General features: G+C 43.8%; 1 protein-coding gene and 1 long non-coding RNA gene across 7 annotated transcripts in view; one reads left to right on the top strand and one right to left on the bottom strand.

Annotated features, from left to right (window-relative positions):
- Window positions 1-15,855, top strand: part of PPP3CC (protein phosphatase 3 catalytic subunit gamma) — an 80,225-nt gene extending 64,370 nt beyond the window's left edge. Inside the window, exons 11-15 of one of the 6 annotated variants that reach the window (XM_037028991.1) lie at window positions 4,642-4,668; window positions 5,579-5,657; window positions 6,244-6,341; window positions 14,199-14,228; window positions 15,330-15,855. In XM_037028991.1, coding sequence (XP_036884886.1) covers window positions 4,642-4,668; window positions 5,579-5,657; window positions 6,244-6,341; window positions 14,199-14,228; window positions 15,330-15,556 — 461 coding nt within the window. In that variant the 3' untranslated portion in view covers window positions 15,557-15,855. Of the gene's footprint in view, window positions 1-4,641; window positions 4,669-5,575; window positions 5,658-6,243; window positions 6,342-14,198; window positions 14,229-15,329 lie in introns of all 6 variants that reach the window. The other 5 variants (XM_037028990.1, XM_037028993.1, XM_037028994.1 and 2 more) reach the window with 5 other exon arrangements.
- A 5,886-nt stretch (window positions 15,856-21,741) lies between these two features.
- On the bottom strand, window positions 21,742-24,110 carry LOC118975153 (uncharacterized). Its single transcript, XR_005064012.1, has 2 exons — window positions 22,203-24,110; window positions 21,742-22,049 (listed from the first exon to the last, which is right to left on the bottom strand). It is a non-coding gene; the product is annotated as an uncharacterized LOC118975153 (long non-coding RNA).
- Window positions 24,111-24,415: the final 305 nt, after the last annotated feature.

Genomic DNA, 24,415 nt, shown 5'->3' with positions numbered 1-24,415 from the left:
AAAAAGTGATTTTAACTTTAGAAAAGAACTTGAGGGATGCATCTAAAGCCATGCTTAAAGGAAATTTTATAGCCTTAAATGCAAAAGAAAGGTGGAAAATTAGCATTCATCTCAAGAAGCTAACAAAAGGAAGGATAGCATTAAATCTAAAGAAAGTAAATGGAATGAAATAAAAAGTTCAGAGCAGAATTAACAGAATACAAAACAAAGTACAACCCAGAAGTGCAACGAAATGTGCTCTTTTCAAGAAGAGACTAATAAAATTGATAAATTCCTGGTAAGACTTATCAAGTAGAAAAGATAAGACAAAAATAATGTCACTTCTGAACCTACAGACATTAAGAAAATAACAAGAATACCCCTGGCCGGGTAGCTCAGTTGGTTGGAGTATCATCCTGATATGCCAACATTGTGGGTTCAGTCCATCATCAGGGCACACACAAAGGGGAACCCCAAAACCCCAGAATTTGTTTTAAAGTATGCGTTTAAAGCCCTGGCTGGTGTAGCTCAGTGGATTGGGCTCGGGTCTGTGAACCAGAGTATCGCAGTTCGATTCCCAGTCAGGGCACATGCCTGGGTTGCAGGCCAGTTCCCAGCAGGGAACGCGTGAGAGGCACCCATACATTGATATTTCTCTCCCTCTCTCCTTCCCTTCCCCTCTAAAGATAAATAAATAAAAGATCTTTAAAAAATATTTTTAAACAGTATGCATTTATTTTTACATGTTTAAACTTTAGTCACTTTCAAAGTACTCCCCATTTGATGCAACACACCTATCAAGACGTTTTTTCCACTGTTCAAAATAGTTTTTGAACTTGTTTTTTATATCTTTTAGTGCTTCTGCTGTTTTTTGTTTCATCTCTTCCACATTAGCAAAACATTCCCCTTTGAGGACTTTTTTCATCCGGGGAAACAATAAAAAAAGTTGCTTGGCGCAAGATCAGGAGAATAGGGAGGGTGTGGCAGGGGGGTCATGTTGCTCTTGATGAAAAGCTGCTGAACACTCAGCACAATGTGGGCAGAGGCACTTGTAAACCACCCATCATGAAATGGGCAAACCCACTGAAAGAACCTTCAAAAACAACAACAAAAAAATTCACTGAAGCTGAACACAGCCTCTCACAACAACGCCAGCTGGTGCACTGCTACAGATGGCTTCCCAGAACACTCACCTGGCGGGGTACCTGTGCTACAAGGGGCCCGCCCTCCAGAAGACAATTCCATTTTGGGGGTCTGCCCTCGTACAAGAATCAACCAGCGAATGCATGGATAGGTGGAGAAACAAATGATGTTTCTCTCTCTCTCTCTCTAAAAATCAATCAATAAGAATTATAGAAAAGAAAATAACAAGAATAAATATGTACCAGCAAATTTTAAAATTTATATGAAGTGGAATAATTAACTTACCCAACCTAATACAATATAGGAAATATTAATATAATCACATTCCTGCCAAGAAATAAGGTCTGTAATTTTAGATTTTCCTACAAATAAAATGCCAGATCCAGAAAACTTCAGCATATTTACCAAATATTTAAGAAAGAGACAACACGCCCTGGCTGGTGTAGCTCAGTGGATTGAGCGCGGGCCTGTGAACCACAGGATCGCAGTTCGATTCCCAGTCAGGGCACATGCCTGGGTTGCAGGCCAGTTCCAGGTTCCCGGTTCCCGGCATCGGACGCATGAGAGGCCACCATACATTGATATTTCTCTCCCTCTCTCCTTCCCTTCCCCTCTAAAGATAAATAAATAAAATCTTAAAAAAAAAAGAAAGAGACAACACAAATCTTACACAAATCATCCCAAGAATAAAAGAGATATGCTCATTTAATGAGGCTGATGTGACTATGATACTGAAATGTGACAGGAACGTTAATATAGATATAATCATCCTAAACAAAACCTCAGCAAATTGAAACTAACAATTTACATAAAAGGTTTATGCCACCAACCAAGTTGATGTATTCTAGAAATCTTAGAAGATTTAACACTCGAGGTTTAATCAGGCCCAGGCTGGTGTGGCTCAGTGGATTGAGTGCCGGCCTGCAAACCAAAGGGTCACTGGTTGGATTCCCAGTCAGGGCACATGCCTGGGTTGCAGGCCAGTTCCCAGCAGGGGACTCACGAGAGGCAACCATACATTGATATTTCTCTCCTTCTCCCCTTCCCCTCTAAAAGATAAATAAATGAAATCTTTTTTAAAAAAGCAATAACGCTTCTAATAGTTATAATACATGTAGAATATCTTCATGACCTTGGGGTAGAGGAAAATTTCTAAAACAGGATGCAAAAAGTACTAACCACACAGGAGACTATGAATAACTTGGACAATGTTAAAAGTAAGGACTTGTGTTTATCAAAACACTTTATTAGAGTGGGAGAGGATATTTCCACACAACTGGCAAAGGTCTCACTTGCCAGAATATATAGTGAACTACATAGAGATCAATCAGATGAGATTTGAATAAGCACTTCACACAAGAGGATATCAGATGGCCAGCAAAAATATGAAAAGATATTCAACCACATTGGTAATTATGGGAATACACATTAAAACAATGGATGATTTTAGACACCTACCACATTGTCTAAAATTAAGGATGAGTCACAGCAAGTGTCGGCCAGAATGTGAAACTGCAGGAATGCCGCACACTGAGGTGTAAGTTGCTGTGTCCACTTGCGTAGATAACGTCAAACTGTTAGCCAGAGTTGAACGTGTACCTGCCCCCTAACTGAGCATTTTAATTCTAGGAGCATACCTAACAGAAGTATGTGCAGTGAAGAGAAATGCACAGCAATATTCACAGCAGCTTGATTCAAAGTAGCCAAAAATTAGAATTAGCCCAGAGGACCACTGACTGTGAAAAGGAGAAGTAAGTTGTGGCACATTCACACAGTGGGATTTCATACAATAATGACTGGGAGCTACAGCAACAGGGAAGCATGGATGAAGCTTATAGTGTTGAGCAAAAGAAGCGAGATGCAGATGCTCGGATTTGATTGTTCCAATTACACCAAGTGCAAAAATGATGGAAACTGGAGTGCTTATGGATGCACGCTTACATGGTCTGATGGTAAAGAACAGCAGGAAGGTGATGTCAATAAAACCCAAGAGAATGCTTTTCTTTGAGTAGAGAGAGATGGTAATTATTCGGAAGGGCTCGGGGTTGAGGGGCATCGGGGTGCTGGCAGGTTTCTGTTTATTGACCAGAGTGGTCATCAGCTGGCCATTTGCTTTTTAAGATGTCGCTGGGTTATGTGTTTGTTTTGTGTGCTTTTCTGTATGCTTATCGTATTTCACAATAAAAAAAGCTTTACAAAATTTTAAACCTACCAATATGCAGAGATTTTTGTAGGGTCTTTGGTAGCTGGAAAACAAATGAATTCATACTATATTAACTGACTTAGTTGATTCAAGAAAAATAAAGTTCAGCTTACTACTGGGAAATGCTGGGTTCTGCACAGAATCCTCAAAAAGCAAAGGGATCGGTACCAGTGCAAGAACTGGGGACTGGGTTGGTGGGGAGGAGGGAGCTGGGCCCTGAGCTAAAATAAGGAGACTGGATGAGAGCTTTTGGAAAGGCCGTTAAAGTCCTAGCTGCCAGTGGACAGCTGCTCTCTCCAAGGCTGGAGACTCATCTCTAAAAGGTAAACCAAAGAATTTCCAGACTGGGGACATGATCGAGGACATCAGGACCCTGCCAAAACCTACTCAATACTGCGCGAATACTCGATACTGACAGAGAGGCTTCCCTAAAACAGGCCTGCTCTGATCACAGGTCAAGCTCCAAGTCCACACAGTGCACCCGCCAGCTCTGGAAGCTTTCTAGTCCCTCGCTCTTAGTCATGAGCAAACGGTTAAGGGTCGCCAGGCAGCTCAAGAAAGTCTCTGAGAGACTGCAACAAAAACAGCAGAAAGCAACTTGAACGAACCTGAGATTCTGAAGCAAATATAAAACTTAAAAAAAGGAATGACTACAATATCCCTAGAAAAATATGGGAAGATAATAAATCCATTAAATAAAAATATAATGCTTTTATTTATTTTTATTTTTTTAAATTTTTATTTATTTATCTTTAGAGAGGAAGGGAAGGAGAGAAGGAGAGAAACAGCAATGTATGGTTGCCTCTCGTGAGTCCCCTGCTGGGAACTGGCCTGCAACCCAGGCATGTGCCCTGACTGGGAATCAAACCGCGATTGTGTGGTTCGCAGGCCCACCACGCTCAATCCACTGAGCTATACCAGCCAGGGCAAAACATAATGCTTTTATTAAGAGATTTGTAAACTGTTCGTTCTGTCCTTCGTTTTTGTTCCTTATCAGTGTCATTTGTTCCACAAGTAATATCTTTTTGGTCTCATTTTATTTTCATGATCTGTGGGAATAGAACATGTTGGTTAATAATAGAGTGAACTGATGTAAAACTAGGAAGTTTTAAGAAGTGGGAAAATGACTGGCGAGAAATCTGTAGTCTAACATCTGTCATGTACCAACGATATCTCGTCTGAGCTGATAAAGATGACAACCGCTTCTCTCATTGCATTTCACTTTGATTTTTTTCTCTCTTCCATGTAAACTTAAATTGCTCTTCTCATATTTCTGTCTTCATCTTCTTGTTTCTTGGTGTCTCTTCTCCCTGAAGATCACTACATTTCAAGCTATCAGAAAGGTATCTGACTAAAATGTCCTAAGAGCTTAATATTCGCTGTCTGTCCCACTGCAGTCTATTAGTTAGACTTTTTTAGTTGTAGCTGAATCATTTTCAAACAGGCCTCCTTTTCTGTTTTGATGTATGTGTCTTCTCTGGGCCCGCTGTATGGTCCTGCAGGATCCTGAGAGCTGGGGGTTGGGGAAGGGGCCCTGTTTCTTTTCCTGACCTTTGAATGTGGTACTCTGGTGCATGCTGGACGTGGGCTTCTCCTGTGTGAGCTGTTCCTTGACTCTAGAGGACAAAAGGCCGTGCAGTTTTGCATTAACTTTTGTGATGTTGCTTTATCAACAAGACAAAACAAAACAAAAAAACAGCCTTAACCCATCATCATAATTTGTACTGCACAGTTGTCTGTGGTAGGAAGTAACTCCCAGTGTGTAGGTGAGGGTTACAGAGTGAAAGTCGCCCTCACTGAGTTCTGGGGAGCTAGCTGTGTATTGCGTTTACATGCAGAAGGCGAGCGACTGCTCGAATCATGACTTGCCATTTGCAGGCCAACCCCTGCATCCTAAGCTGGCCCATAGCGTTCTCAGAGATCTTGGCCATAGCAGCTGTCTTTGTTTACATGTGTGTGTTGCACTCTTCTCTGTGTCCCGTGTTTTGGAGCCGCAGATCAGTACCTGCCTCTCAGAGATGTGCCCGTGTGGCCCCTCCACCTGGTCCTTCATCTTTTTCTTTTCTGGGTTATTTTTTTTCTTGCTCCTTAGAACTTCCTGAGATTTTTGTTTGTTTAAACAAACTTAGGTCTTGATTCCTTTTTTTAAGATAACAGTTTCTTTAACTTAGAAAGATACTGCATCCTGCACTTTTAAAAATTACCCTAACACATTTCTTTAACTCACTTATTTTTTTTTTATTCTCAAAGGAGGCACTACAGTGCGGAAGGAGATCATCAAGAATAAAATCAGAGCCATTGGGAAGATGGCGCGGGTCTTTTCAGTTCTTCGGTAAGGCTCTGTCATTACCCTGTGGATAAAAGCATTTTGAAAGTAGAACTTGATTTCCTAACAGTCTTTTTTAGAATTGGAATTTTGTATTAGAACCGTAGGCTGAGTGTGGATTAGAATCAGACCACACGATGGGATGACTAGGAGTGTTCTAGCAAGCGTTCACCTGGTGCCCGCTCAGAGGTTTGGTGTGGATTCGGGAGCCAGACTGTGAAGAATACATCCTGTGAAGAATACATCCTGGCTCTGCCTCTTCTCAGCTGTCTGGTCTTCTGCCTCGTTTTTCTTGTAAAAGATCGATAAAAAGACTGGCATTACTGGGGTAGTAAGAGGATTAAATGAGATCACACGTGGGAATCATTAGAATAGCACCTAGTTCTTAAGTGTCGTTAGTTGAGAAGTAAGACCTGTCAGATTCTTTAAAATTGGAGTACTGAGAGAAAACATCCTTTCTTTGGGGGAGGGAAGGGGTAGGGAGAAGATGCAGTCCTCCATCTCTGTGCATTTTGCCTTCCTTTAAGTGCCTTTGAATTGCTGAGTGGTGGACTCCCAGGCATTAACCCAGGGCCTTGATCTTCCTTTGCAGGGAAGAAAGTGAGAGCGTGCTGACCCTCAAGGGCCTGACTCCTACAGGCACACTCCCGCTGGGCGTCCTCTCGGGAGGAAAGCAGACTATTGAGACAGGTGCGTATGAGGACTGCGCCTTGGAAGGAAGGTGTGCTCGTTATCCAGCGGTCAGTGTGAGATGAAAGCTAGGGCCTCCTCAGTGAAAACGAGTGAAATCACGCCGTTTGCAACATGGGTGAACCTAGAGGGTATTATGCTAAGTGAAGTAAGTCAGAGAAAGACAAACACCATGTAATTTCACTTATATGTAAAATATGAAAAAACAACAAATGAACAAACAGACTCATAGATGCACAGAACAAACTGACGGTTACCTGGGGGGTGAGGATTGGAGGGATGGGAAAACGAAGTACAAACTTCTAATTATGAAATAAATAAGTCATGGGGCTATAATGTGCAACATTGAGAACATAGTAATATCACAATAACTTTGAATGGTGACAGATGGTTGCCAGACTTACTGTGGTGACCACAGTATAAGGTATATAAATATAAAATCACTGCTCTGGCTGGTTTGGCTCTGTGGATTGAGTGCCAGCCTCTGAACCAAAGGGTTGCTGGTTTGATTTCCAGTCAGGGCACATGCCTGGGTTGCAAGAGGCACCTGCCCGTGCGAGAGGCAACCACACATCGATGTTTCTCTTCCTCTCTTTCTCCCTCCCTTCCCCTCTCTCTAAAAATAAATAAAATCTTTAAAAAAAATCACTATGTTGTACACCTGAAATTAATATAATATTGTATGTCAACTATACTTTTTTAAATTTTATTTATTTTTTGGAGAGAAGGGAAAGGAGGGAGAATGGGGGGAAGAGAAACATTGATGTTTACACATCGATCAGTGCCTCTTGCACGCCCCCAACTGGGGACCTGGCTCACAACCCAGGCATGTGCTCTGACTGGGAATTGAACCCACAACCTTTCATTTTTGCAGGCTGCCGCTCAACCCACTGAGCCACACCAGCTAGGGCTGTATGTCAACTATACTTTAATTAAAAGCTAAAATAAAAATTTTAAAACTGGGGCTTCTTTCAATAAATGTTACTGAAGCAAATTGGATATTTATCTGGGTGGGAAATGAATCTTGATTCTTCTCTCCATTTACAAAAATGAATTCAAAATAAATTATAACTTAAATGTAAAAAATAAAACAGTAAAACTCCTAAAAGAAAGTATGGAGAGTATGCACTGGGGTCAAGAGCCTTAAATAGAGCACAGAAAGTACTAACCTTCAAAGAAAAAAATTAAATTTTGTTAAAATTAATAATTTCTATTCACAAAAGTACATGATTAAGAAAGGCAAAAGGCAGGCCTGGCCAGGTTGCTTAGTTGGTTAGAGCATTGTTCCGATACACCAAGGCCGCGAGTTTGGTCCCTGGTCAGGGCGCATACAAGAAGCAGCCCATGGCCCCACCTGGTATGGCTTCATGGGTTGGGCTGCGTCCTGCAAACTGAAGGGTTGGGGCACATACCTGGGTTGCAGGCCAGGTCCCAGGTCAAGGGCATGTGAGAGGAAACCAAGTGATGTTTCTCTCACATATTGATGTTTCTCTCCCTCTCTTTTTCTCTCCCTTCCCATCTCTCTAAAAATGAATAAAAATAAAATATTTTAAGGGAGCAACCAATGAATGCACAAATAAGTAGATCAACAAATTCATGTTTTTCCTTCCCTCCCCCTGCTAAAAACAACAACAAAAAAATCAGTACATAAAATTTTTTTAAAAAGAAAGGGAAAAGGCAAGTCATAAATTGGGAGATTTTACCAATACATACATCTGACATAGGACTGGTTCTCAGAATATAATAGACAAAGGACTGCACAACTTGATAAAAAATGCGAAAAACTTCAGAAAGAGAACTGAGTGATGAGAAGATAGCCAACCTATCTGGTGGAGAATTTAAAGTCCTGGTGATCAAAATGCTCACAGAACTGATAGAGCCTGGTCAAAAAATGAAAACAAAACAAACAAAAAAACCCCCAAAAAACAAAGGAAGAATACCCGAAGTGAAATAAAGCAAAATATTCTGGGAACCAACAGTGACAGGAAGGAAACCAAGACTCAAAGCAACGATTTGGAACAAAAGGGAGAAATAAACATCCAACCAGAACAGAATGAAGAAAAAAGAATTTAAAGAAGTGAAGAGTCTTACAAACCTGGGACAACCTGAAGCGTTTCAATATCTGAATTACAGGGGTGCCAGGAGGAGAAGAACAATAGCAGGAAGTGGAAAACTTATTTGAACAAATAAGGAAAACTCCCCAGTCTGGCAAAGGAAATAGACTTCCAGGAAATTCAGGAAGCCCAGAGAGTCCCAAAGAAGTTGGACCCAAAGAGGAACACACCAAGGCACATCATCATTAAGTTACCCAAGATGAAAGACAAAGAGAAAATCCTAAAAGCAGCAAAAGAAAAGGAGACAGTTACCTACAAAGGAGTTCCCATAGGCTATCAGCTGATTTCTCAAAAGAAACCTCACAGGCAAGAAGGGGCTGGAAAGAAGTATTTGAAGTCTTGAAAGGCAAGGGCCTACATCCAAGATTACTCTACCCAGCAAAGCTACCATTTAGAAGGGAAGGGCAGATAAAGTGCTTCCCAGATAAGGTCAAGTTTCATCATCACCAAGCCCTTATTTTATGAAATGTTAAAGGGACTTATCTAAGAAAAAGAAGATAAAAACTATGAACAGTAAAATGACAACAAACTCACAACTATCAACAAATGAATCAAAAGAAAAAAATTAAGCTAACAGCCAGAACAGGAACAGAATCAGAGAAATGGACATCACATGGAGAGATCTCAGTGGGGGGAAGAGGAATAGTAGGGGAAAGGTACAGGGAAGAAGTAAAAAAAAATACAAACAACCAATGTTTTTTAAATGCTCAAAAGATTTTTAACTGGCACTTTACAGAAGAGGGTATCAAAGTGAGAATGACAATACTAAGTATTGCGAGTTTGTGGGAAACTGGAACTAGATGCACTGCTGGTGGGCTTGTCAGTTGGTTCAACCACATTGGAAAACTGTTTACTAGGCAGGAAAGCAAAACGTCTCTACCCCATAACCCAGCAATTCCACACCTGCACGTGTCCACCAAAGGATGTGCGTTAGTATGTGCACCGTGACTTTACTCATAGTAGCCCCAAGTGGCAAACAAGCCAAGAGTCCATCCATAGATAGTGGAATAGATTAATGTGTTATGTGTGTGTGACAGAACAGTACTCAGCAATAAAAAATAACATGAATACATGCCAAGACACAGTTAAATCCCACAGACTTTATGGTAACCTAAAAAAGCTAGACCCAGAAGAACACTGACGACTGACGTATATGATGTTCAAGAGCAGGCAGAATGGCGCTTCCTTTGGCAGGAGAATATTGGCCCGGAAGGGGCACGTGGCACTTCTGCAGCAGTGGGATGTTGTGTGTCACTAGGTGGTGGTGATGCAGGTGTAAGTGTACACACACACACACACTCATACCTATGGAGCTGTGGACACTTAGGATTTGGGTATGTGTTATTCCTCACGTATGTGTGTTTTATACCTTGATTCTTTGGGTTAGAGTTTCTCAGAGAGGGAGTTTGTCTCTTTCCCTGCGGGCTATATCCTATGCCAGTGCCACAGTCACCTCTTCTACCAGAGTGTCCCTTCTAAAATTATGTGGACACTGACTGACAAGGAGAGGGCTCCATGGACCCCTGGAGGGAAAAGATTGATGTTTGTCCGATTAAACATAGATCTGGTCAAACAAGAAGAAAACATGTGAGATCGTGTCATTGGATGACTAATTCCGGAATCCTTAACAACTTAAACCAGAGCGTCATTGCTTTTTTGCACCCCCTTGTGTATTGAATTGTTTCTGCCTAAGTTTTCTCTTTTCCGAGTCATCCATCCTGCCACTTACAGGAAGTAGAAATTCCAGTGCTACTGAACAAGCCCCATCCCCCTCATAACAGATCGAATTCTTCCTCTTTCAAATTAAGTACTAGGGTATTAGAGTTTAGCTATTTAGAAGGAAGAATAAACGTTTTCTCCTTGAAAGAATATAATTAACTTTCTTAATTTCTGTAGTTTCATACACAGGATTAGTAAACTATTTCAGATTGAGGGTTTTTTTTTTTCTCTCATAAACACGCGGTTCTTTGTAAGCAAAAGTCTTTCCCACCATTGCTTTGCTAGTCACCAGTCATGTCAGATGGCCTGCAAGCGGCTCTTACAAGGAGGTTCACACTTGGTAGGGGTGACTCGTGTGAAGTGAACAGGCAGGGTCCTACAGCACCCTCGCTTGGAAAGTTTTGAAAGTGTGCTGACCACAACTTACTTGTTTTGATCTGAATCAATGTATGGTAGAATTCGAAAGAGCGAATCTGCAAATCTGAGATAACAAAGAGAGTTTTATAGATGTGTTATCTGGAATTTATTTGTTTTATAATCCTTGCTCTACCATCTGTTTTCAGTTCCTAATATCTTTAGTTCTTCTTAGTTTCTAACATGAATATGAGTCTTTTAATCAATATAGGATTGTATTTAATACTTCTGAAATTGATAGAAATGTTCAGGAATGTGTGAGGAGAACAACACTAAAGTTAGAGCCAGTTTTTCAGAGCTTCTTATTCTGTCTTATCGATGGACAGGAACTGAGTTTGTTTTGTCATTTTCCCATCAGGGTCTCAGTCCCACAGGCTCATTGACAAGCTCTGGAGTGTTAGCTGAGTCAGACCTTTCATTGTCGTATAACTTTACTTGAAGAGCTTTCAATCAGTTATAGCACATAGGACCTTATAACATGTATTTATTTATGTCCTACCTTGTTTCAAGAGGGATTGGAGTAAGTTACAGTATACATACGGCACAGTGAAGTAAAATAAATATGCTTGGAAATTGGAGCACAAAGTAAAACAAACCAAAAAAAAAGCCAATTGTCAGCCACAGATGTGATTCTAAGCTGTTCAGTAGCCAAAATAAAGAGGAGAGCCAAAAAAAACAACAAGATTCACATAGACCATAAAATAAAAACAGATCAGTTATCGGTTGGACTACATCAGAGTTAAAAGCTTTTGTGCTACAAATGGAACCATGAAGAAAGCAAAAAGGCAACCTGCAGAATGGTTGAAAAGAATGGTAAGTCATATATAAGGGACCACTACCTAGCAAATGTACGGAACTCTTAAAACTGAATAATAAAAGGACAAATAACTCAATTTAAAAAGGGCAAAAAATTTGAATACATATCTTTCCAAAGAAGATATATGTATGGTCAGTAAGCACATGAAAAGATGTCCACCACCATTAGGCATTAAGGAAATACAAATCTAAACCTCAGTGAGATACCACTTGACACCCACGAGGAGAGCTCGGCCAAAAAGACAGGTGGTGAGTATTGGTGAGCAGGTGTGAGAACTCAGACCTCGTCCCTGGCTGGCAGGGACATGAAACAGTGCAGGCCTGTCGCAGTCCATGTGGCAGTGCCTTAGACGGTCGCACGTGTAGCCATCGTGTGGCCCAGCAGTTCCACTCTGAGCTGTATTTTGCCATGTATAATGCGCATCCTTAATTTCCCTTCAGAAATGTGGGCAAACAAGTGTGCATTACACATGGCAAAATATGGTATATGTGCCAGAGAAGTGAAAGCATCTAAACAAAAAAGTTGTACATGAATATTCATAGCAGCATTCATTATAATAGCCAACAAGTAGAAAAAACTCAAATGTCCAACTATTGAGTGGCTAAACAAAGTATATAACCACGCAGTGGAATACTATTCAGTCATAAAAAGGAATGAAATACTCCCCTGGCTGGTGTGGCTCAGTAGATTGAGCGCTGGCTGGCTAATGGAAAGGTTGCCTGTTTGATTCCCAGTCAGGGCACCTGCCTGGGTTGTGGGCCAGGTCCCTGGTTGGGGACACACAAGAGGCAACCAACGGATGTATCTCATTCACACTGATGTTTCTCTTCTCTCTTTCTCCCTCCCTTCTCCTCTAAAAGTAAATAAATAAAATCTTTTTTAAAAAAGAAGAAAGAAATGAAATGCTGATACATGCTTCAGCATGAATGAACCTTGAAAGCATTATCCTTACTCAGTGGTCTTCCGCCGGTGTGCCACAAGGATTTTTAAACCCTGCAGCACCTGACTGTTTAGTCGGGCCCTGACCTCTGTTCCCTTAGGTTGTCAAATAAAAAAGTGACAACGGCCAGTACAACAATAGCCATCTGGTGTGAGTGAATCAAAATTATACCTATTTTTTGTCAGATTGGCAAAAAAATTTTTTTGGTGTGCTGCAGAATTTTAGTAATTAGTTCATGTGTGCCGTGAGATGAAAAAGGTTGAAAATCGCTGTGCTAAATGAAAGAAGTCACTAACATGACATACTGTATGATTCAGGATCGGGGTGGGCATGGGGGAGGGAAAGGGTTTACTTTGGGGGATGAAAATGTCCCAACCATGGGTTGGCGGATGATCCCACAACTCTAAATGTGTCCAAAGCATTGAACTGTACACTTTAGACAAGGGAGTTTTATGGTGTATGAATTATATATCAGTAAAGAAAAAAAGGGCAGTTGCTCAGTTTTATATGACCGTTTCTTAAAATGTCCTCCAGTACAGGCCAGTATCTTCATACCCGTGCAAAGAGCACTTCCAGGAGTCCCCAGACAATGTAACACTAGTCCCCCTTTTGCCACATAGCCTTTAAACTCTAATTAGGCCAACACTGTATATGATCTCAGGCAATGCTTTGTTCTCCCACTTCCTGACAGTTGCATCAGCGATACACTGTTTGAAGACACTGTGGTTTTCTTGTGGAAGTTTATTTGTTCTATTTGAGGAGGAGAGAGGGTGAGACATTGCTTTAACACATGCCTACATATGGTTGACAAATGCAAGCCCTTGATAAGTTGATTCCAACTTTCCATTTTCACATTGCGTTAGGAAGTTGACTTTCCGTTCTCCCTGTCTCCTCCCCTGTTGATGTAGGAAGCCTCAGGAAGAGCAAACTGTTACTGTTCATTATTCTCCCTGTCTTCTTTCTAAAAGTTGGTATTGGAGGAACTGACAGGGTTCTCCTACTAGGATCTTTCTTGCTACTACAGCCTGTAACATTTTCATATATTAGGGCTTTTATTGTCCTAAAAGAAGATGCAAGAAAGTTGACCCTTTGGTGCTGACTGCTTCCTTCTCTACCACTGAAGGGGAGGAGGGCCTTCCTGGCAGCCTGCCAGCTCTCCTGCAAGGGGTAGGGCCACGTTGCTGAGGGCCAGCCTCTGCTGGGTCTCTAGTCCAGGAGGGTACGTGAATATGTATCCAGAATTGAACACTTTTATGCGTTTGCTAGCTTAGTCCTCCACTCCTGGACAAAAAAATAACCCTTCAGTTAAAACCCATTTTCCTCTTCTTCCAAATGCCAGTGTGTTATTCAAAGGTCACTCTTTTATATTAAGTAGTTTAAAACAACAATTGAGTCCCACCTAAGTTTCTTGAGAGCAATCAGAAGTAGTTTTAAATAAATGTTTTTGAATAGGACCCAGCAGCAGCTCACTCAGTACCATCCGAGCAATCACAAACCCAAGAACTGCTAGAATGTTAAATTATTTGAAATTATTTGACTCTATGTGAATGTCAAGACATTAATTAGCATCTGGCTATTTAAAATCAGGAAAGCAATATAACTCTTGACTGACCCAGCTGACTTAGAAATAAAGCCATTAGCTAAAAGGTTCTCACGCCACCTGAAATGTTAGAGACTCGCCCTCACCTGTTCAGTTTCCGCAGTAGTGACCCTCTCCCTTCTCCAACTCGTGACTTTTATTATGGATGGGAGTCGGCGGAGGGGGGGCGGAGGACCGCCTGGCAGCGCTGCTGTTGGTTTACTCACTCTTTTCTGTCTTCGTTTTCGCATGCCACTGCTCCTGCCTCTCACAGCCACAGTAGAAGCGGTAGAGGCCCAGGAAGGTATGGCCGTGTTCCTGTGATAGATGTGATCATGTGTCTGTCTACTGGTTTTAAAAAGCTTTGTCAACATTTGAAGTCTTTTATTATTGCATCACCAGAACTGTAACAGTGAGAGAAGGAATGGCTAGGCTCGCTCACAAAGTATCCTCTAGTTGCGTTAATGTAAACGACCCTCCACAACTAAAGTCCTTTCTGGGCTCTGTTTTGACACAGTGGCCACAGCTTAAGCAACTAGTCTGACGGATCAAATTGTTTAATCCTATAGCTCTTCCATATATGAGACATCCATGTGATCACCAGAGTTCAAACCGGTCAGCCTCTTTATTTGATGATGCCAAAGAATACCAAGGGCAGCGGCAAAAGTAGACCGGAATTTAGTTTGATTCATTTCTGAGGTTGCCGAACACAGTCAAGCTAAACTATCTGTGTTTCTGTGAAAGCACATTTTAAGTAACAATAACCTATGGATCTGTGCATCAAAATCATTGGAATTGATACTGAGTTATAAATTGAATTGTTTTGTTTGGTAAGGTGGCACGAAATAGGAACACCTTTCCTTGACAATACAAAAGCTCAATCCAAGAAAATAAATGGCTTTGACTTACATTCAGCTCCTGGTTGTGCAAGATAAAAAGCTGTCCTTGTAAACGAAAACACTCGTTCTTTCGTTACCTCTCTTTGTGGTCACTGTGATGTTTGTGCTAAAGTAACTACTCTGTTGAACGTGTTCTATGTTCTAGTGTTTCGTTTTTTCCTCTCACATTGAGCACGTTTCTGGCCCATAAGAAACTCTTTCCCAAATGAACCGGGGCTAAGTAAGAACTGGTTTCCTTTTTGTTGGGCATACTTCTGTATGATCAACCCTTTCAGCTCCTTTGAAAATGGCTTTCACCTTTCAGCTGCCCTGGGGGCCTTAAGGAGTCAGTAGCTTCAAGATGAAGCTAATTCAAACCAAACATTGCCTGTGGCCCTCACCTGACATGTGCTCCCTAGCCACCCACCCCTGTGTGTCTTTCCCGAGGAGGCTGCTGTTTGCTGAGGAACTTGGAGCTTGTCACTCTGCCGTCCAACTGAGCTCCTCCCTTTCCTGTTTTTCTGTAGCCATCAGAGGGTTTTCGCTTCAGCACAGGATCCGGAGTTTTGAAGAGGCCCGAGGTCTGGACCGAATCAACGAGCGGATGCCGCCCCGAAGAGACAGCCAGGACCTTGGTGGGCCCGGGAAGTCGGTGACCTCGGTCCAATCAAACGCCGCACACCGGAGCGACAGGGGCAGAAAAGCCAGCAGTGACGTGGAGCCCCGCTGTGGCACAGGTGGATCCAAGACATAAGAGCAAACTTTATTTATTTATTGTTGGAAAACAAAACAAAGCAACTTAAGCAACATAAACCTGGAGGTGCACTCATACTACCGTCTGCATTCGTTCTGTGAGAGAGGTGGCTGTTTCATAAACTCTTTATGTTATATACATATATATATATGGAGTGCATCTGTTTCGTTTTCCCCTTTTTTCTTAGTTTTTGGAAACTGATCTGACTATCTGATCCATATGTGAAGTCTTGTGCTATAAAGGGGACCGCCCCCTAATAAAAGGGCCTTGGAAAACCCACCCTGGGTCTCTGCCTTGAACTTGCCAGCCTTTTGTCTTATCGCTAGGAGCTAATCTCTTTCATTTCAGACTAGTGACTTTTCCAATTCAAGATGATTTTTTCCCTTTCTACAGGGTACCATTGAATAATATCTCTTAGATTCCAGTGGCTTAAACTTCTCTTCTCATGGAAAAACCTGGTTAGAGTAGAATTTCTAAATGAATAACCCAAACCCAGTGATTTTTAAGGGCCAAAGGGAATGTTTTCCATAACCTACTTTCTACTGGACTCTCAGTTCCTTTTAATACATTCTAGTAAGACAAAATGTAATGAGAGGTTTTCTTAGAATTACTTAAAGTGTGTTCCTCTAACTATGGGCATGGTGGTTCAAACTTCCTTTAGAACTTGGGAGTTTCCTTCTCTGTTGCCAGATCCTTTTGCTTTCATTTTTGAACCCCCAGTGATTTACCCCATCTGCAAAGAAAGCTCCATGTTGAGACATTTTTAAGTGCCCTCTGTAAACCTTACACAGAGGTACTTAGCCTTCTGTGTGTTGCCTCAGCCATTACAGCATCTGTTCTCCCCGTCCTCCTTTTCCTGTGTCATTTTTTTTAAACCAACTGAGGTGATGAAGACAGACTGGGGTAGAACGATCCCTTTATGAATTGGAAGTCTTGCTGAAGGGCACTGAGGAGTGAGGATTCCATATCTCCCATGTCAGTTACAGGGTGTTTCTTCACCTTTCGACACTCATGAGGTTGAATTGTATGGCAGTGTCTGTCAGCATATTCTAGAATACAAGTCAGGTATTCAATGTGGCGGATCCTGGCCTGCAGGATCCGTGTGTGTTGTCCCTGCTCGTGAACAAATACACACGGACAACAGAAGTCCTGTAGAGAAAAAGGGATGGTATGGCCACTCTCTGAGAGAGAGAGGGCCAAAGGGCCAGAGGCCCCCAGTCCCTGCCTGGACAGGCTTTTATTGCTTTTCTGGGTACATTACTTGGAAAGCAGTCCTCGTTTACTGTGCACAGGTTCACTGCAGGGGACTACCTTTTACAGATAGCAAAGGAAAGAATGTTGCTAATTACTTTGAAGAGAATGATATTGCAGACCAAGGGGAGAAGTGGTTGCTCTGGTGGCTCTCCATACTTGGGAGGTTTAGGTCAGATTTCAGAAAGTTACAGTAAGCCCTTGCTGTCTCAATTCAGGGTGAGGGAGTTTCAGCAAAAGCAAGTCTCACAGCAGTCTAGGTACAAGGCAGGCCGGACTCCCCACGGGAGAACCTATCTGTGGGCATGGTCCTTCCTGCCACTCTCTCCCCACGGGTTTTCCACGTGAATGCTGAGCTACATTTCCACGCCATGCAAAGCAGTTCCCTACATTCAGCTATAATGTTTGAATAACCCTCCCTTGGTTTTTCAAGTCACAGGCAACTAGTGAAGGAAGTCTCGGGGTCCCTAGGCTCCCATGTTTGATTTTGCCTGGTGACAGGTGCTGTGTCTTGATACCCACTGGCCAGCCTGGCAGTGGGCGTGCGTGGCTGGGCTTCACTGCACCAGGCAGTGTCCTCTGGGTGTAGGCACCCAGCACAGAAGCAACTGTCTGAGACGTTGTATTGGGTTGGCCAAAAAGTCCGTTTAGTTTTCTCCATAAATAAAAGATGCATTTTTCATTTTCACCAATAGCTTTATTGATTTGGCTTTTTTGAATATGTCGGCTCTCTCCCACTACTGGTTTCTAGTGGGTGGAGGCCAGGGGCGCGGCCAAACGTCTGCCAGTGCATCGGACAGCCCCACAGGAGAGAATTATTTGGCCAAAGTGTCAATAGTATAGAGAAACTTCACATTTTGACACATTTGATCAGTCATAGCACCTTCTCCATACACTTCACAATTTTTTTCGTTTCTGTTGCATTTTTACCTTTCTTGGAATAATAAGCATGCATAATATGCCAAAAATGTTGTGTATTTTCTTCCAGCTTCAATATCAAAATGGCTGCACAAAAATTCACCAATTTTGATCATAAGTTTTTTTAATGCACGCTGACATGCACCAAAATTGTTTTGAATGAAGTTAGAGACAGCTAAGCAGTACTGGAGCCATTGTACTGAGAAAAACTGAATGAACTTTTTGGCCAACGCAATACTTTATGTTGAGAATTTCAAGGACAACAAAAGCCTTATCCAAAACATAGTTTCACTAGAAAAATGAGGAATTAGATCATCTACCTCTGTTTTCTATCTTTTTCTAGCAGTTCCAAATTTGTTTATGATAAAGATCAAAGCATTTTGGAGATTGGAACCTGGTGGCATGAATTACTCTGTTTAAAAAGGTAGGAAGGCCCTGGCTGGTGTGGCTCAGTGGATTGAACACTGGCCTGTGAACCGAAAGTCCCTGGTTCAATTCCCTGTCAGGGTACATGCCTCAGCTGAGGCCAGGTTCCTGGTTGTGGGGTGTGCAATTGATGTTTCTCTCACACATCGATGTTTCTCTCCCTCTCTCTGAAAATAAATAAATAAACTCTTTTTTAAAAATAAAAAATAAAAAGATAGGAAGGCCCTGGCTGGGTAACTTGGTTAAGAGTGTTGTCCCCATACACCAAGATTGCGGGTTCAGTCCCAGGTCGGGGCACATACAAGAAGCAGTCAATGAATGCGTATCTAAGTGGAATTACAAATTGAGGTTCCTTTTCTTTCTCTTACTCTAAAATCAATACATAAAAATTATTTAAAAGAAAAGGGAAGGCTGTTGAGGACAGAGGTGAAAAATCTCTTACTGGATTGCCAGCAAAATCTATACAAGAAGGGAGAAAAGGTCTTTACTGATTGCCACCTCTTTAAAAATGGAATTCACGCCCTGGCCAGTGTGGCTTAGTCGGTGGGAACACCGTCCGTAACTGAAGGTTGTGGGTTTGGTCCCTGGTCTGGGCGTGTCTAGGAGGCCACCAGTCAGTGTCTCCCTCTCACATTGGTGTTTCTCTCTCTCCCTTCCCCTCGCTCTTCCTCTCTCTCTAAAAGCAAGGGGAGAGATGCCCTCAGGTAAGGACAGATAAATAAATGAACATGGGATCCATCACCTGGGTGTCCTCAGACTCCTCCCCCCCGGACCCAAAATAGAAAAGACCACCGTTTTGGAAATCTCGCCTGAAATGAAAGTCCACATGGCACATTCGATGGACGGGGGTCCCTTACCCTTTCCTGTTCCTCACCGAGGTGATGGTTGTACACACGCACTGTGCAGGTGGAAGCCACACCTGTGGGCTCCTGTCAGCAGGCGAGTGGTGCCAGAGTTGGTATACATCCAAATAAGCAAAAAGTAATATTGTGCTGGTAAAAAGGATGATTATTTAGGGATGTTTTCTCAAGAAGAAGCTGTGGGATAAAGCAAGCCTCCTGGACAGAGGCGCGACCGAGGGGCATGTCTTCCGGGCACCCTCTGAGCTGTAGGAGCCTGGCCACAGCAGAGAGATAGGAAGTTGTTCGAGAGAGTTGGAGTTGAGAATCGATCAGCAACAGCTCTTGAAGGCAGTTAGACCTGAAAACCCTGTTGAATGGCAAAGGCAGAGGCGTCTCTGTGACCTAGCTCCCTACGGTGGTGCCGTGACTGCCCAGGCTCACTCCTGTGACTGACGGTTGAGAAGGCAGGGATGTTGAGACTATATTGTAATCACAGTACTTTTTCACCCTAGATTTCGTTGGAGGGTTTTAGCATTTTTTTTTTATCTAAACGGTAGCTCCCAAGATGGCTGGTTGTCCGTGCTGGGTTTGCGGTAGGACCACGATTTCTGCCCAGCCCCGTTGCTGCCAGCGAACAGTAACTGCTGTCAGAGCCCTGAACGGGGCTGGGGTCGTCAGAGCCTCTCCCCTTAACTCTTCGCCTGCGTGTGCTGCGGATGCTGAAAATACGTGACTCTTCTCCGTCTTCACTTTAAGGTCCACCGTGACCTTATTTTCTTTAACTTGTCTAATCTGGGGGAGAAAATCCACACGGCTTCATACCTCAGCTCCCTAGACATGTGGGAGGGCTTCTTTGTAAACACTTGTGAAGTGAAATACCACCTTAGAAAGGACGCTTCTCAAGGACAAGTTTTCCCAGTTTCGTCTGCATCCACATCATACAAAATCTCAAATTGATCAGATGACTATTTTAAAGTAAATATTTAAAAACTGACCTAACATAAGTTCAAAACATACATCCTTTTAAAATCTGTGTTCTTTGTATTTGGAGCAAAACAAAACCCACCAATAAGCCATGTGTGTGCATGTGCATGTGTGTGCTCAATAGAACACTAAGCCAAGAGCGGCCTCCACTTCCTTTCAAACCTCGAGACAGGCCCTGTTATGGGCACAGACACGGGCCATCCCGTGGCTTTTGCGACTAGATACTAACCAGTGGAGTAAACGCTGCTTCCCATACTCTGACGGGTTTGATGTGGCTCCTGGGACCGAAGAATGGACTCCCCAGGGGTCCACATTTGTGCATGTCCTTTTGTCTGTATGCACATTGCCTTTTCTGTCCCTACACAGCTTCTCGTAATTCAGGACCACTTCAAAATAGGTAAAGAAAAACTTATTATTTTGTCGACAGAATATTGTTATTTAATGACATTAAGGAGCAAGGGTAGGATTATTCAAGTTGGATAACTCTGGGGCATTTCAGCTTTGGCACTGCCCTTGGATTCTCTTCTGAGTAATCGTGAAGCACGAAGTTTGAGGCTGCTGCCCTAAGACTAGCGTTACGAGCCAGGCCTGTGTGAGATGCAGCCGGGCTTGCTGCTCGCGGTCGGGACTTGAGAGTTCCTCCAGCCCCTCAGAATGATTAGGGCTGAAATCAGTTTCCTTTGCCTACTGTTTTAGGGAATATTGTAGATAATACCCAGAATTTTTGGCTGTACCTTATCTATAAATAGAAAACTCAAAGCTCTTGAAAATGAAGACCAATCTGGGTAACCAGTCAGTTAAAATGATTTTTAGGAAAAGCCTGCTCTAGATTGACTGATGTAGAGGGGTGTGTGTGTGTGTGTGTGTGTGTGTTAATTCAATTTTTTCTTTCTGGTTTTGGTATTGAAAATTATTTCCAAGCCCATAAAGACCTGCTGAGATATTCTAGAACCTCCCCCCTCATGTTTGTTACAGTCGTCACAGTAACAGTGGAACCCACTTTTCTCAAAGCATTATTCAGCCACTCCCACCCAGGCTGAAAAGAGTTCAGAGGGAGGCTCCGTTTTCTGAATTACTTGCGGTGATAACCATGGATACCAGCTCGCCCAGCACCTGGCCCACACCTTTTCCAAGATCTGCTCTGAGAGGGAGTGGAGGGCAGCCAAGGGCCCAACAGCAGCCAGAGGAGGGTCCAGCTTACCCAGGCAGCAGCTCGGAAGGGCTGATCAGCACGGGCCTCCTTGGCGCAGCTGTGAGCCAGTGCTCGGAGGAAGAGAGCCCTGTAGTTGAAAAACAAGGTTGTCACTCTTATCTTGAGTTGAGCAGGAACTGTGTTCACCATCGAGCTTTGTGCCACTGACGGAGCGTGTCCGAGGGGACCTGCAGTACTTGGAGGCTTGACTGGCCTGGCCCAGAGTGCGCAGGGTCAGGGGCAGCCGCCTTCATCTGTGCAGTCACAAAGGTGGAGGTGACACTGGAGAGCACAGTCCCTCCCAGGGGGCCTGGGCCTCACACCCCAGCAACCTCAGCAGCACTTTAAAGAACACGGTTGTCTGAGACAGGGTTATGCGTGTTCTCTTCTATATCCACATGACCAGTCAGGGGGGCTCAAGGTCAAGAAGCGAGGACATGGACGCTGATTGTCCCTCTGAGCAGCTCTAAAGCCGGGCCATGCTTGCCGGCTTCCTGTAAGTCCTGCACAGATTCCCCTGACCCCTTGCCGGAGCTGTCTCCAAGTGACGTTTTCTTTTTGCGTGTGAAGTGAAGTGCACGGGAGGAGGAGGAGGCCTACCCCAGACCCCGGTTTTGGGCAGTGAAGACGTTTTTGTCTGTCAGGGAGCCCCTGGGGAGATGCAGGAGCCCTGCTTCTCCTCCTCGGTGCGCTGGGGCCTGTAGCTGTGTTTCTAACAGCGAGGGCGTGGGCGTTCTCCCAGCAGGGCCTGGTCTCGCCCGCTGGGAGAGGTGGCCAGGCACAGGGGATTAGCGCGGGGTGCACTTTCTCCAAGGCTCTTCTGGATGATGGATTATTTCCTTGTGCTTAGAGAGGACCTGCTTGCTCTTGCTTTTCAGTACTGTTAAAGAAAATGGTAGAAATGTTCTTTATTGGCAGAGATCATTTATTAAGTCTTTACTGTGGACAAGAAGTTTGTTACAACTTTCTTACTGTAATTTGGAAGTTATTTTTAGAAAAAAGAAAAGCAAACACTCTTTAAATGGTAACTTACTTGGCTCCCTGTGTCTTTATTTCCTTTATTTCCTGGTGGAGGCACTCACTGTGGCTGTTTCCACAAGTCAAGGGAAATACAGCCTGATAGCTGGAGTCCAGTCTGGTCGCTGAGGTTGCCAAGGAAGTCGCCTCTCGAGGAAGAGAACCCTCACAGCAAAAGACCTCTTCCCTTCACCTCTTCAGCCCTTTAGATTTAAACCAGCTTGGCCCTAGCGGGGCGGCTCAGTTGGTTGGAGCATCACCCTGTGCACCAAAAGTTGGCGGGTTCGACCCAGTCCTGTGCCTATGGGTGGCAACCAAATGATTGATGTTTCTTTCTCTCCCCCTTCCTCTCTCTAAAAACAACAATAACAATAACCACCTCAGGTGAGGATTAAACCAATGTGGTCGGTGGCTGCAGTGGCGTAACTAACTGCCTCTCCCTCTGGAAACCCACTCCTTTGCCCCGCCTCCTTCCTGCTGCTCCGCCCACTAACACTCCTTTCCCTGCTCGGTGTGGCTTCTGCGGCAGAGGCTGCTGCTTAAAGACAAGGAAGGAAGACATCCCAGAAAACGAAATCCTTACAAAAGATACAAATAATTATTGCAGTAATTTAATAACTCTGCATGTGATCCTAATCACAGACATGGATGAATTCCATCTCAGGAGAAGCGGAAGAAACCAGAGACAAGTTGAACATGGAGTTGAACGGGATCTCTAAGAAAAGGAAGTATCAGGCCACCCTTCTGACTCCTCTGAAAAGCAGGCATAGCATTTGGATTCACAGGGAAAAATAACCTGGACTGACTGAGCCAGTGGGGTGGGGGAGGGAAAAGCCCCCAGGGCCCTTGGAGTGGAAAATGAGTCCAGGAGGGAATTCTATGGGTTTGGCAGGAAAAGCAAAAGGGTGAGCCCAGGGCCTGCTTGGCCGGAGTCAGGCCATTTTACTGATGACATCAGGGGCCACATGGCAATTTATAAACCAGAAAATGAGCCCAGATGTCTAATTTCTCTTAAGCCCAGAACGCATTTTGGCATCTTTCCCAATAAATAGCCTCCTCACTTAGCAATGTCCTTATACCTCAGCTAAACCTTTAGCCAAATGCTGAGTTAATATGGACCCTAATTTCCAGAATTATGAAAAATAATTTTTTATTCCTGGAAATGAAGAACTCAAGTGCAAATTCACATTCACCTCTCACTCCATGTACATTCAACCCTCACTTTCTTGCCTGCTCTGGTAATTGCAAGGTCTTGTTTTTGTCTCATAACTTCCAGGTTTCAGAAAGAAAGTCTGTTTAATTTTGATGCAGCGAGTTAATAGCTTCACCGTAAATTGGGCAGTCTCTGAAACGTTGCAGCAGTTCAGGAGCTGGTGCGCGCCATAGAGCTCCAGGGGGTGGGAAGACAAGGCTGCTCTTTGTCTGGAGGCCAGAGCGTCACTGCGAGCTGCGTCCGCTGGCCAGCAACCCAGCCCTCTTATCCTCTTTATCTGACGTGGCCGAGCAGGGAAAGAGGCTGGATGCAGACCTAGTTTCCCGGCTCCTGGTCTGTGTGCCCTCTGTGGCCGAGTGAACTTGGCTGGGTTTTCCCTCTGAGGTCATCACTTATTTATCCTTCATCACAAAATCTGCCTTCTAAAGAGCGGGCAGCCTCTTGCTCTTACTTTCCTGAGAACTAAAAGCGGTTCATCCAGCTCGGTTCTCAAAGACGCCCCATCTGCGCCTAGGCCTGTTTGCTCATCTGTAGAAGGAAGGACAGAGTGGCCGGTCGGGGCTGGGATGTCAGTGCAGAGGCTGCCTTGCAGATAGACTGGGGAACTAGACAAGAGGCCGAGTTCTCCCACAGCCTTCGAGGTTCAGATGCAGTCAACTCTGAGCAGCCTGAATAGAACCCTGTCCTGGCCATCACTCGGGCTGTGGAAAGGCAGTCTGTGTGAGGCAGGCCCGGAAGCCTTCCTCTCTGCTCCTCTGGGGATCTGCCCTTGGCTGCCCGGCCCCCACACTGACACACTTGACCTGGAATGGGTATTTTTCATCCACAGAGATCCCTTACCTTACAGGGACTATACCCAAAATCTTGGAGCCCAGATGGCCCAGGTCATGACCTTGTCAGCTTAGGAGAGTCTTCTCAGCCTCGCAGTGAGTCTCTGTGTTCCTCTTCTGTTGCTTCCCTTCCTGTGAAGGTCTGGCCTGGACGAAGGCCATTGGGAGAACTTGGCGTGAGCAGGA

This window comes from Sturnira hondurensis, unplaced genomic scaffold, assembly GCF_014824575.4.
Source record: "Sturnira hondurensis isolate 20B ecotype Veracruz unplaced genomic scaffold, ASM1482457v3 Scaffold0020119, whole genome shotgun sequence".
Taxonomy (NCBI): Eukaryota; Metazoa; Chordata; class Mammalia; order Chiroptera; family Phyllostomidae; genus Sturnira; species Sturnira hondurensis.
This window is presented reverse-complemented; position numbering and strand designations above follow the sequence as displayed.